The sequence below is a fragment of the Thermobia domestica genome, chromosome 11 (assembly GCF_964235325.1).
Source record: "Thermobia domestica chromosome 11, izTheDome1.hap1.1, whole genome shotgun sequence".
NCBI lineage: Eukaryota > Metazoa > Arthropoda > Insecta > Zygentoma > Lepismatidae > Thermobia > Thermobia domestica.
Genome location: NC_137464.1, coordinates 11,157,379 through 11,171,289, shown reverse-complemented (window position 1 = coordinate 11,171,289; position 13,911 = coordinate 11,157,379). Strand labels below are relative to the sequence as shown.

Genomic DNA, 13,911 nt, shown 5'->3' with positions numbered 1-13,911 from the left:
AATAGGACAAGTACTTCAAGGGTAAATTATACTACGTTACGTGTTTGGTTGGAATTGGGCTATTACACTTTTCTTATAATAGTAATCATCTCACACAGATACTGATCCTGACTTCGTTACTACTTGAATAAATTCAAAACACTTAGTTTTCGAGCCATGAAAGTCTCATCGTCAGAGTGTAAAGAGAGAAAAATATAACACTAGAAAGAACAACAAATCTTTAAGTCCTTTGTCATACACCACATTACACCGTAGGTAAAATAATATACACTATGCCAAACTCTACATAAGTTATATTTGAAAACATATCTTGGTACTACACACCATTATATAATAATATTAAAGAGTAGTGTATATATATTGATGAAAAATGAATTGAACTATAAGGAAAAGTCGCTGGGCCAAAGCGGACTCGAATTCCGATATTTCACTGTTAAATCGTTGCTTTATACTTTTAGGTACTTAAGTAACACGTCAAAAATATTAAAAAATAAATAAAAAATAAGTGATCTGTATAAATAAAGAAGTTTACATACAGTACTTAGTTTTGAAGTTATACTCTGTTACCTGAATTTCAAGATTTCGCAGTGAATAAACACGGAAAATGGTCTACCCGTCCATGGATTTTCTGTACATTTTATGACGCTTCAAGTATTTAAAATCAGTTTATTTACCTGTACCAATTGGTTCCCGAATATCGAAAATAAGCACCCTTCCATCATCACAGGCACTGGCGAAGACATTGTCATTCAAAGGATCTATGGACAAGCCGTATACTGGTTGTTCGTGGAGAAAGTAATCTATTGGTTCTCCTCTGAAATAGAAAACAAAATACGTACAAATTGTAAGTCGTAGTTTTAAAAATAAAATTGTTTGCACTCTATGAACAAGAAAGAAAGAAACGCACTTTAAACTTCAGAAGAAAGTGTCTTAACCTTGTACCACCGCAATTCCTTCTTTTGTGATTTCCTTCCTCGTTGGGAGATCATCAGCAAGAGTTTTTTATTTTTTCTGCTCCACTGTATCCCTACTGTACTATTGTAGTTTTACTTTTCTTAAGCTAGGTTGTCATGCTACAAGAATCTTGTAGCTGTCATTAAAAATCTTGCAACCCCACCTTTCTATTTACTATTTACACAATACAACTTTCTTAAAGCAAGAAATATATCTCCACCCGTGCAGCATTGCACTCTTGTGGACAAATAATGAAGAATCCGTCGTTTCGGAAGGGATTAAACTTTTTTTTCTTTATGTCAGTGGGAGGGCCATATCAGGTAGCAAGCAAGACGACCCAGAAAATTGAACATGGTTTGACTCCTTGCAAGATGAAAAAAAAAAAAAAAAAAAAAAAAATACGTGTCTCTTTCAAGATTATGTTTACATGGAGAAATATTGTAGAGTTGCAAGATTTTTTTTTTTTTTTTTTTTTAATGACAGATACAAGATTCTTGCAGCATGGCAACCTAGCGTTATAAAGAGCAACTTATGCAGACTATTCCGTAAACTTAATTTCGGCTTTTAATTATCCCTAATTATTGTCATTGTATTTAGCAGTTTCGTTGCTATTTTTATAAGACCTCGTTCAAATTATTAACTTATGTGGAATTCCACAATATGTCTTTTAAATTTGCTACTCTAATATAATTACTACTAAATTCACTTTCTGCAGTTGTTGTAAACACTATTTTTGATTGACAAATTAGAGCAACAATCCCAAAAGATACACTGTGGAATTTCTACGTAAGTTATTAATTTGAACAATATTATTTTTATGAAAACAGCAACTGGATTGTTAGATATTGTGACAAAAACTAAGGGTAATTAAAAACCGAAATTAAATCTTCGGAAAACTCTGTGTATAAAGTGTTCTTTACAAGAAAACTAAACCTATAATAGATGTAGAGGCAAGGATCCGGTGACGCAGAAAAAGAAACGTTCGTGACGATGTTCTCAGCAAGGAAGAAAATATACAATTAAAAATACAGAGGCACAAGGTAAGACACTTTTCTTATGAATATGCACCTTTGAACTTCATTTACATTAATAACAGGATGTCTACTAAAATTCCAAAATGAAATTTCGTGGCCTTTTCTTTACCAAATCATAAAATTTCCTAACATTTTCAAGAGCGAATTTGGGTACGCATTAGGCCGAATTTTCATCTATGTGATAGAAACGTACTTTGGTTGCGATTTGGTAGCGTCTAAAGCTGACCATAGACCTTTTTGGTGGTGAATTTTGACGTTTTATAGAACAAAACTTTCCAATCTGTACTTACATTTGTAGTAAAAAAAAAAAAAAAAAAAAAACCTAAATTTTGTGACTTTCACGACCGTTTCCTGATTTCGTGACCGATAGACACCCTGAATAATTAATTACCGGAATGCCTTGCATAATGCGGTAACTGGTTGTAACAAACATCCGCTATGCAAAGTCGCGTTGTTTCTGCTCTATTGCTCATCAAAAAAAGACAATAATGAGGTCAAATTCCCCCCCGCCCTTCGCATTACCATCATCACTTCGATTTTCCTATTTTGATACCATCTATCAACTGTACCGTTCCTCGTCTCTTATAATCAGAGTTGTTGAAATTTTTCCCAGCCCAAAAATCCACATTTAAAAAAAAAAAAAAAAAAAAAAAAAAAAAAAAAAAACCTCAAAAATCATACTTCAAAACTTGGATTAAAATAATAACCTTAATGTGATTATAGTTTCTTCAATCATGTTTCTTAGTACATGCTCAGTTTCAGAACTGACTTAAAATATGTGTTTTTCAAGAGATCATCACTACAACATTATATTATTGAAAAAAAATTGAACCATGCATAATGAATTTTGTTTGCGCTCGATTAAATTCGCTGTAAACGCATTCTATTACATAAAAATGCAAAATCCATAACAGAATCTTGTTAGTGTACACATCACGAGGAAATAGCTAAACTGTTTGTAAAGATTTTCTGGATGTAGTTATCACGTACCTCAAACTGGATTTTTATCCAGTTACTTTGATTAAAATGCTTATTGTAAGGTGAGGGGGAGGGGGAAGCAGTGTTAAAATCTATGCGAGAAATTGAGTATCTCACGATCCTGTCAGGTTAGGAAGATTAAACGAAGATCTTTAAAATGCATGAAACAATAGAAGTGTATGTATAAATAAAAACCGCGTTATCGCAAAACCAACACTGCTCTCAAAATCGCGTTACGCAAGGCATTTCAGTGTTTCATATTACATACCACAGTCTGAGGGTATTTGCCTGTTATGACTAAAGAAACGTCTAGAAGACCATTTTGATACCACAATGGAAGAATTGTAACTAATTCACTAAATTATAAATCTACGTTTATTTCCGTGCTAAAGTGAGAGAACAGCTCATTCTCTTCTATGTTAATATTTAAAGATTCTCCTGGTTCGAATTTTTGAGAAAAAAAAAAAAAGCGTTTCGTCTTGATCTGGGGCTTGGACCAGGGTACCCCTGACCAAAATTTGATAACTTTCGGTCCACTCGTCTGGTCCCCAGGCCGCACACAGACAGACAGACAAACACACAAACAAACTCTTTATGTTATTTATATTAGATAGATAATACAGTGGACCTTTGGTTAATGAGCTTCCTTCTTCACGAACATTTTTTTTTCGGACCACAAATATTTCGGGGTACGAACGCACATACACACCCTCAATCCACAATCCTACTCACTCAGTAATGCTTTCGCGCGTTTTCCATAAACAATATTTGTCAAAGTGCTGTATATAAAAACTATACTTAAAATAATAATAATAATCAAAATAATAATAATCATCCTCTTCTTCTTCTTCTTTCTACTCTTTTTCTGTTATTTTAGTCCTCACTTCTTATTTTTGTCTTTAATTCAGTATAATTTTGTTTTCGTTCTGTACTCTTCATCTCATATCTGTATATATTAAAAATGAAATATATACCATATTCTGGAGTTAGAATGAATTAATTCTTTTACATTAATTTCAATGGGAAATGTAATTTTGAAATGAAAAATGAAAATGAAATCTTTGAGTTTTACGTCCCACGGTTATGCCGGTTAGGCTAAAGGAGACGGTGAAGATGAGAAATGAATGAAATGGTGGAATGAAGAAAGTGGGAGGAAACGGGAGAACCCCGAGAAAACCCACGCACACGGTGTTTGTCCACCACAAAGTTAAATGTAATTTTGATTCGCAAACAGCATTACGAAGCGGATTAAGATCATGACCCGAGGGTCCACTGTATACGGTGTTCCACAAAATAAATAAAATAAAAAATACAGATATAAAAAAGTTACCAGATTACCCTCACACAAATAACAATATTTACCTTCTCTTTCACTGAAATTTGATTACAATTGCAGCTGAAGAAAATTTATACAACCAAATCCTCATTTACATTTTATAAAAGTATTTTATAATCGCCCAGTTTTCAGACGATATCTCACAAAGTAGTAAATCAAATAAATGAACCACTATATTTTATTAGATTAAAACAAACTACAAGTCGAAGGATTTCACATTCGACGAAACCAATAATACACTATGTGTATTAATAGATGCCATAAAACGTTCGTAGGATTTTCTAGACAGAGCATGGTCGCAGTTAATAATGAAATAGTACAGGGTTAGCATACACGATTCATTCATTTTGAAAAGGCTATTAGTACACGTACACACACAAAGATATATGAAAAGAATTACAAACTCACCAAGTTTGTATTGTGTATTCCACGTGGCAGCAAGAGCTCCTTCGTGGCTAAGCGGTTAGCATATGCGCCTTTCGCATGGGAGACCCAGGTTCGATTCCTGGCGGAAGCTCATGTGGTTCGGATTCCACGTTAATCAGTAGGTCCCGTCTCATAGAGCGTCGCTGCTGAAAGGGACGTTAAAATCAACTCAACTCCAGGTGGCAGCGCGACTCTATTATCTTTCCGATCGGGTGTGGAAATACGACGTTAGTACCTGTCGAAGATGGAGGGAAGGCAAGAAAAAAGATATCGTCTGGACGTGTGCCCTGTTATCAAAGGGGCATATATTGAAGGGGGTGTATAAACTTGGTGAGTTTGTGATTCTTTTCATATATCTTTCATATGTGTACATGTAATACTTTCAAAAATATAGCCTTTTCATAATTAGAGTTGCCAACTGGCCGGTTTTTCACCGGCCTGGCCGGATATATTGCTGTTATTTTCATTAAAGCCAGTGACCGGTCGAATCTCTTGCAAACCCCTTTATGACTGGTTTTCCAAATATGTATCTAGTTCGAAGTATAGAATTAAAAAGTAACTTTCGTTCTGTAAATCCAAAACTGTCACCTTTCACCATCTATCAAAGATTAACATATTTTGTTCATCCGTATGGACAATTTTAAAGAGATGATAGGAACTGTATTAGGGAAAATTTGAAATTGACTTGTAAGGAATTTTATACATTTATTGAGAGTGAAAAATGATTTTTTAAAGGAATTTCCTATCATTGAAGTATAAGTTTAAAGAATAAATTTCATTATCCAAGTCCAAAATTGTCACGTAAAAATTAATATACTTTTGTTCATCTGTTTCGATGATTTTACAGAAGTGGCAGTTACTGATAAATACAATAAAATGATCAATGCCGATTTCAGTTTTTCATTTATAGCACAGTGTATCTTTTAAGATTATTAGTGAAATGCACTGTTGTTCACGATAGTACATTTCCTTCCCATGGATGGGTCCAAACCACGGGCGCCATTTCAGACTTCGCTTGAAGGGAATGAATGCACCATCGACATAAGACTTTCACGTTTTGTAGTAGTATATTAGTAGACCAAGTATACGTATTCCTTAAACTCTTCGGAGGGAGGGGGAGTAATTGCCCCTCCTGCTTCCCCTGGTCCGAACAGAGATACTTCACACTTACATCTATATCATAGGGAATTTTGGGGGGTGCCGGTTTTTTTTATTTTCCAGAGTTGGCAACCCTATTCATAATGAATGAATCATTTATGTTAACCCTGGATTTTCAGTCTCGCAATTATAACTGAAAGAGGGAAAGAGAGACAGATGATAAATGCAAGCTAAATGACAATTTAAAAAAAATGATAAAATAATATAATGGAAGAAACGGAAAAAGAATTCAAAAAATCCCAGTAACACGACGTTGCTATCCAGAAATTCACAATGGAATCGAATAAGCAAACCTAACATAGACGAGAGCTCTAGAACTAATCCAACATGTTCCCAGCTCCACTTAGTAGCCGAAATACCAGCACAGAGTTTCACTTAACCATATCACCATCGCTTTCACGGATATCAACTTTCATCTACTGACATAAATAATTCAGTCGCTAGTAATACATACAGACAAATAAATAGATCATAGACATCTTACGTTTTTATGTCGTGTACAATAACCCTATCATCATTGCCAGCAGAGAAAATTTTGCTGTTTATACTATCATATCCTAAGCAAAAAATGTTGCTTATGTGCTGAGCCCGCATGGCAACAGGTGAACCAGTTCCTTGGATTGCTTGTTCCACTTTCCATAGCAATACTCGTCTGTCATCTCCGCCTGAAAAGAAAATCAAACATACTTCTTAGTTCAGTAGTTAACGTATTATAATAAGGCACTAAACTCTATGTATATTTTTTTTTTCTTCAAATAATGTTCAATCCGCTCTTATACAGCAGGGGTGGACAAACTGATTTAGCTATCTACCTTAGTTTGTGAAAATCTTTGGTAATCTACCACAATCCTTAGGCTATCTACAGAAGTACATATGTGCAACTGTCACCAGCACTACACTTAAATTTCCACTGGCACTACATTCCTGTAAGTCATTTTAGAAGGAAAGTTGCAGTTATATTTCTTGTTTGAAATAAAGTCGTTAAGTTTTACGTCCCACGGTTCTGCCGGCTAGGCTAAAGGAGACGCTGGCGATGACAAATAAATGAGATGGTACAATGAAATAAAGTGGGAGGAAACGGATGAACCCGAGGTAACCCCCACACACGGTGTTTATCCACCACAAAGTTCACTTGGGCAGGAGCTGGGATCAAACCAAGGACTTCATGCACCAGAGGTTAACGCTCTACCACTGAGCCACCGCGATCCCTGTTATATTTCTTGTTTTGCAAAGTGAAGTAATGCTTTTCTAAATTGATTTTCTTTATCAGAGCAACACACGCGTTGCATAAGACACTCATTTATCTTCTGAAGTAACAAAAGAAATATTGCTTCCATTCTTCATGAAAATGGTACATTTTCACCCTTTTATTCGAAATAATTTTATCTTTTAGTGAAATTCATTTAAAAATAAATAAAAAGATCACAATGTGTGATTCATTTACAGGTAATATCACTTTTTCTGAAAAGTTTCGCAATCTCCCTGATATTCAGTGACTATACAGTCGACTGTTTGGCTAGCCCTGCTGTACAATACAAACATTTTTCAACAACGGACCAAAGTCCAGGGATTGTACTGATGGGACGTAAAAATATGAGACAGAAGTATACTATGTGGTTCCGTTTAGAAGCAGAAGAAAAACCTAATTTACTGTAACTATACGTACCCTAATCGAACAGGTTAACTGCAAAAGAAGTTTCAACATAGAAGCAACACTTCTAAACGGCCTAAAACTCCTTACGTACGTAGCCAGCAAATGAAATGCCCAGTTAAAATATCAGAACAACCGACAAATTTAAGTACAGTGTTTTCAATAACTTAAAGGGAATTTTACTTTCCCTCTCTATCTACATTAAAGACAACAGTGCTCGAAGTGTTTCATTCATGCTAACATTTTTGACAAAAGAATGCCTACGGGATGATTACATATTTTGGCTCACAACTTTACTTTGTTACAATCTCACATTTTTTCACAAAACACAAGGTACGGCATCTAATATTAATATCATTGTAATACGGACTTTAGGATCATTTATGCTTGTGCGAATTGTTAGAAAAGAAATCTTAATAGTTCTACGTCCGACGTGTAAATGTTAACAAAAATCATTACAGGAACTTACACAGAAAGATTACAGAATAATCACTGGTGTACGTTCAATATGTGTTCACTGTATTGTTCGTCTATATAGCAAGTAATCCAGACACTTGATCAAATCGAAATGAATGTGTCCGAGTTACTCGTGAAATGTCATACGGCTGAAAAGTTCGTTGCTGAAGATGATGTCTCAGCCAGATTTTTATACTACATACACTGCTATAAGGAAACTCTATAACAGTAAAAGAGAAAGGGGTGTAACCATTGCACTGGACTCGTCGTTCAATCAAATGACCAGGGAGTTGCATATTGTGATCAAATATTACTCAGCATTGATTATAATACTAATTAATATTCATCCAACAAGACAAGCGACCCGTATACCTCACGACAACTGTATGAAGCACTTCTTTCGGAGCGTCTGTGAAGGTTACGGTCACTTCATTCTATTATTCTCACGGTTTACCTCTCAAATCGTTATTTAAAAATAAAATAAAATAAATAAATAAATAAAGCGAGAGAGAATCCCCTTCGAAAATGAGAAATCTTCTTCATACTGGTCCAAAGCTCAAATGCACAACTTCATATGCATATCAGGAACGTCGCTCGATTATGAATTGACAGATTTCCCAGTTATTTGGCTAGCACGAATTCGTTGATTTTTTCAGGTATTCCAGGTAACAATTTACGAATTTCCAGATCTATACATATAATGTAAAGAAGCAACTATATTTTTCCAGACCAAGGTTCCTCACTTACTAAGTATATACGTATTATATATCTTAATACGTACATGTATATAATGTGTACATGTAAATACAGAAGTTTTACAAAACAAACTAATTAATTTTATAAAATATCCCCTACTAAAGACAGAAATTGTTTCTGAAAAGTAAAAATCCATTCCCACGCTTTTTCTGGTTTTTATGAATTCCCTGCCTTTTCCAAGTTTTCCAAGTTGGTGCGAATCCCGACCGAGGTTAAGGGAGAAAGGAAGTGATAATCAAGGTTGCAAAAAACATGGTTTTTATTGAAAAAACCAAAAAACCTGCTTTTTTTTTGTTTGTTTGTTTGTTTAAATAATTTGCTCTATGTATTTATGTCACATATGGACAGAAAAGTTTGTTTCACCTTGGTGTTATTATGCAACAACCGGGTTATGCTGGAAGGGGTCACATAAGCTTAACCACTTAACGTAAAGGACGAGTATACTCGTCTTTTTTTTATTTTTATCGAAAACAAAACGACGAGAATGCTCGTCCATTTATCAGTTCTTCTTTTTAAAAGGTTGAATATACACGTTTTCTAATGTTTCTTTATGTTTCCATCAGATAGTGCTGCTGAAGAATCATTTACGAGTCTTGCAAATTAACAATGAACACTATCACCACCATTTATAATGTTCTTGTGTGAATATTGTAATAAAGTAATAAAAAAAATTACATTAAAAATGGAACAACTTTCGGTTGAAAATCTGTACGTTAAGAGGTTAAAGCGGAGTCCAAACCGTTTGTCGACTTACATCCGAAACAAATTGTCCTCCATTTGAACTCGAAACCGGGACTTATTGGCCACAAATGCGATACGTCTGCCGACTCACTCAAGAAGGACTCCTGATTCGTTATACTGATTTTTACATACTTTTAACATAACTGTCTAATTGTCAAGAGTCATATGAGAAGGACAAAAAGATAAACAGTTGCACAAGTGAAACCATTATACAGAATTACATATGGACAATTTCAAAATACTGCAGAGTACAGAAGAACTATTTGGTCTAGGAATTAATTCGTGCGGGTGGACAAGAGATGGCGCAACGAACGGAGCGTCCCACAGTTCCGTGTATCCACACATGTGTTGCAAACCCCTGTCATCGCGTATCGTTCGTAGTATAGGGCAGTGGATTAAAGCGTCAACAACACCAGTTTGTAGTTAAGTGAACATGGCGCAATTTGTGCCTGATAAAGTGTTTTTGCGGGGTGTCCTGCTGCATTACTTTAACAAGCAGAAAAGTGCGACTGAAAGTCATCGTATTTTGGTGGAAGTGTATGGTGACCATGCTCTAGCTGAGCGAACGTGTCAGAAGTGGTTTGCACGGTTTAGAAGTGGTGATTTCGGCTTGGCAGACCAAGAGCGAGCTGGACAGCCAAAAAAATTTCAAGACGAAGAATTGACAGCATTGCTCGAGCAGGATTTGTGTCAAACGCAGGAACAACTTGCAGCAGCATTAGGCGTTGATCAAACAACAGTCTCCAAACGCTTGAAAGCCATGGGAATGATTCGAAAGATGTCACATTGGGTTCCACATGAATTGAAAGACAGAGACGTTGAAAGACGAAAAACCATTTGCGAATTGCTGCTTCAACGACAGAGCAGAAAGGGGTTTCTGCATCGAATTATTACGGGTGATGAGAAGTGGATCCATTACGAGAACCCTAAACGAAAAAAGGCCTGGGTGAAACCAGGTGAACCAGGTCCATCACAACCAAAACGAGATATTCACTGTGCAAAGGTTATGCTGTGCATATGGTGGGATATGAAAGGTGTGGTGTACTATGAGCTGCTGCTACCGGGTGAAACTATGAATGGAGAACGTTATCGACGACAATTAATGCGTTTGAAGCAAGCTCTGGCCAGAACACGACCAGAATGGGAGAACAGACATGATAAACTTATTGTTCAACATGATAACGCTCGCCCACATGTCGCAAAACCGGTCAAAACCTATTTAGAAAATGTCGGATGGGAAGTTTTACCCCACCTGCCGTATTCACCAGACGTTGCTCCTTCGGACTACTACTTGTTCGATTGCATGAACAACGATTTGATTGGACAGCGGTTTACTTCTTCAGAAGATATCGAAACATGGGTCTCTGACTGGATCGCTTCCAAGGATGAGGACTTCTTTCGCCACGGAATCCGTACATTGCCTGACAGATGGGCGAAAGTGGTGGCTAGCGATGGACAATATTTTTCTTAAGGTATTTATGTATTTTGTGTTTGTACTACAGCTTCAATGTGTGCGTACCAACCGCACGAATTAATTCCTAGACCAAATAATTAAGTCGAAGTTAGTTCATTACGACTTTTATTAGTCCAAGAAATACGACTTAATTTGCATATTAGTAAGAAAAGTGAATAAAGATAAGATTTGAGTCCACTTTAGCTCTGACCCATTTATATATAAATAGATACCAAAGATACTTCTGATTTCAGTAAATGGCTCTCGTGGGGTTTGTATGACCGCCCCCCCCCCCCCAAAAAAAGGTACGGTATTTCGATGTATTTTATCAATAGTAAACAATATTTAGAATTTTTCTTTGATTGCAATTGCATAATAATAATAATAAACAAAAAAAATCATAAAAGAAACATTCATAAACTTATATAAAAAAAGTTGCTTTTGTAGTATAATCTTTTTGAGTAATGAATGGGGAATTTAGGTCTGAATTTAATACGAATGATATGCGGGAGTGACACGCGATAACGCACAAATGTGTGTTCATCAAGATTTTACGAACACTTACTCTTTTCCAATTATTTTTCGGTTTTTTTTTTTTTTTTTTTTTTGTTTTTTGTTTAAACCAGCCAACCCTGGTGATAATAATGATTGAATGAATATAAATGGGAGTAAACTCACGTATGCTTGTCCAGCACAAAGTTCACTTGACGCAGGCTGACGTCAAACCAGGAACCCCACGCGCCAGAGGTGAGTGCTCTACCATTGAGCTACCTCTCTTGGAGGCGAGATAGTGTGGTGGGAAAAGCCTATATACTAGTGAGGTTGATCGTGCATGATGATCTGTGCACCATATACACAGCATTTAAGTCCGATTGTAGTTCGAACCCCTTATTAACTCCTGTCCTTCGTAACCTCGACGCTGGATGAGGACGCCAAATAAAATAGATAAAAAAAAATAAATAAAATAAAATAACAACTCTAACTCGAAAAACTTCTGCTGCACTTGCATTTGAAATGGATACCACATATTTGTCCACAGAATCCGTGCACTTGTTGTCTGATAGACGGCGTAAACTGCGTGAGTGACTGATTTCTTGTGAGTGCTACCAAGATGTTCCCTAACCAGTAGCAAATTCTAGGCCTACTCTTACGAAGTTTGTGCACAACTTCGGCTACTCACTGTATAAATGTTTTCAAAATAGACAATCACCTCTCTGGACAGATGTTCCATGGACCGGGAATTCTGTCATGTCATTTTACATCACAGTTTCGAAATTCTTATGAAATTACCAGTAAGTGTGGTAAACTTCAATACTTCAATCACGACCTCTTACTGCTTAGCTGAAGTAAAATATGTTGTTCTGTTCTTTCACGTCGGCCACAAAAATCTTCGAGCACAGTAATCCTTCAGAGGCTGATAGAGTTAGCAATCTAAGACAGTTCACAAGTGTATTTGGGTTAGATAGTTTTGTGTGGAATGAAGTAATACGCTGTAAATTATTCATTGTTACAAGTACTATGTTTACTTAACAGAAAAGTTTATCCTGTCCATTTTTCTAAACCATAGACACCGTCACGTACTTCATAATAAAAGGAAAATTGTACGCACGACTTAACACACCTACAAAAGAGAATGCCACACTCAAATTAGAAAATGAAATGAAATGAAATCTTTAGTTTTACGTCCCACGGTTATGCCGGCCAGGCTAAAGGAGATGGTGATTATGAGAAATGAATGAAATGGTGGAATGAAGAAAGTGGGAGGAAACGAGAGAACCCCGAGAAAACCCACGAGCACGGTGTTTGTCCACCACAAAGTCCACACAGCGCGAGCTGGGATCGAACCAGAGACCCCAAGCACCGGATGTGAACGCTCTACCACTGAGCCACCGCCCCCCCCCCACTCAAATTAGCCCATTCGTTCCAACGTTATTGAGAAAGTTTTATCTGTTGAAGTCTATAGTCCCTCTTCAACGCCGAGGCTATGGGAAGTGTGGACCTACAGTTTAAGATGCAATCCGTACCACTGTTAGGATTAGGAATTAGATTTCGGCATCTATGACCATGTTAGCTCATCAGGTACGAAGCATGATATACCTCGGCGATCACACTGACCGGTGCTTGGGGAATTGGGAAGGAATAGGATTTGGGACGTAAAAGTACTAGTACGAAAGAGTTTTTGGAAATTCGACTTGGGAGAAGGAATAGGGGTTACAATAATAACTAAATAACTCTATGACCTGTGAAACCCGGAGATTCAATGCCGCGTTCACAAAAGCTTTCTACTCACTTCTATCCTTAACCAATTGAATCCAGTTCCTATTTTGTATTCCTATTTCTGTGAGATCCATCTTAATATTGCCCTCCCAACTACGCCTAGGTCTTCCTAATGGTTGTTTTCCGACTGGATTTCTAGTTAAAACTTTGAAAGCGTTCCTATTTTCTTCCATTCTGGCTACTTGACCTACCTACCTAAGATTCCTAGACTTGATCGCCCTAATAATGTTTGGTAAAACGGTATAAATTATGTAATTGCTCATTACCGCCATTCCCCATTCCCGTTCCCTTTGGGTTTGAATATTCGTCTCAGCATCTTGTTCTCAAATACTTTCAGTCTACGTTCTTCCCTCAGAGTAAACGACCATGTTTCGTAACTATACAGAATAACCGGCATGATTATCGTTTTATATATTTTAAGCTTCAAATAAGTCGACATAGCTATTTCGCAACAAAAGATTTTGAACTGAATAATAACGCGACTTCCCTGCTTTTAGTCGACATTTAAATTCTTCGTTTATATGTTTTTGATCTAATAATAATAATAATAATAATAATAATAATAATAATAATAATAATAATAATAATAATAATAGTAATAATAATAATAATAACAGTATGTCCATATCTTGGAATCACCTAAGTTTACGAGACATCAAACTCGGTATTTATAGTTTTCATTTTAAATGAT

At 36.2% G+C, this 13,911-nt stretch overlaps 1 protein-coding gene across 1 annotated transcript in view; it reads right to left on the bottom strand.

The window, feature by feature from the left end:
* LOC145663878 (uncharacterized) overlaps nt 1–13,911 on the bottom strand; it is a 56,800-nt gene that overhangs the window by 32,997 nt on the left and 9,892 nt on the right. The window contains exons 2-3 of the mRNA XM_081730020.1: nt 6,371–6,551; nt 675–814 (exon numbers count right to left, since the gene is read on the bottom strand). Of these exons, the coding sequence (XP_081586146.1) occupies nt 675–814; nt 6,371–6,551 (321 nt within the window). The remainder of the gene's footprint in view (nt 1–674; nt 815–6,370; nt 6,552–13,911) is intronic.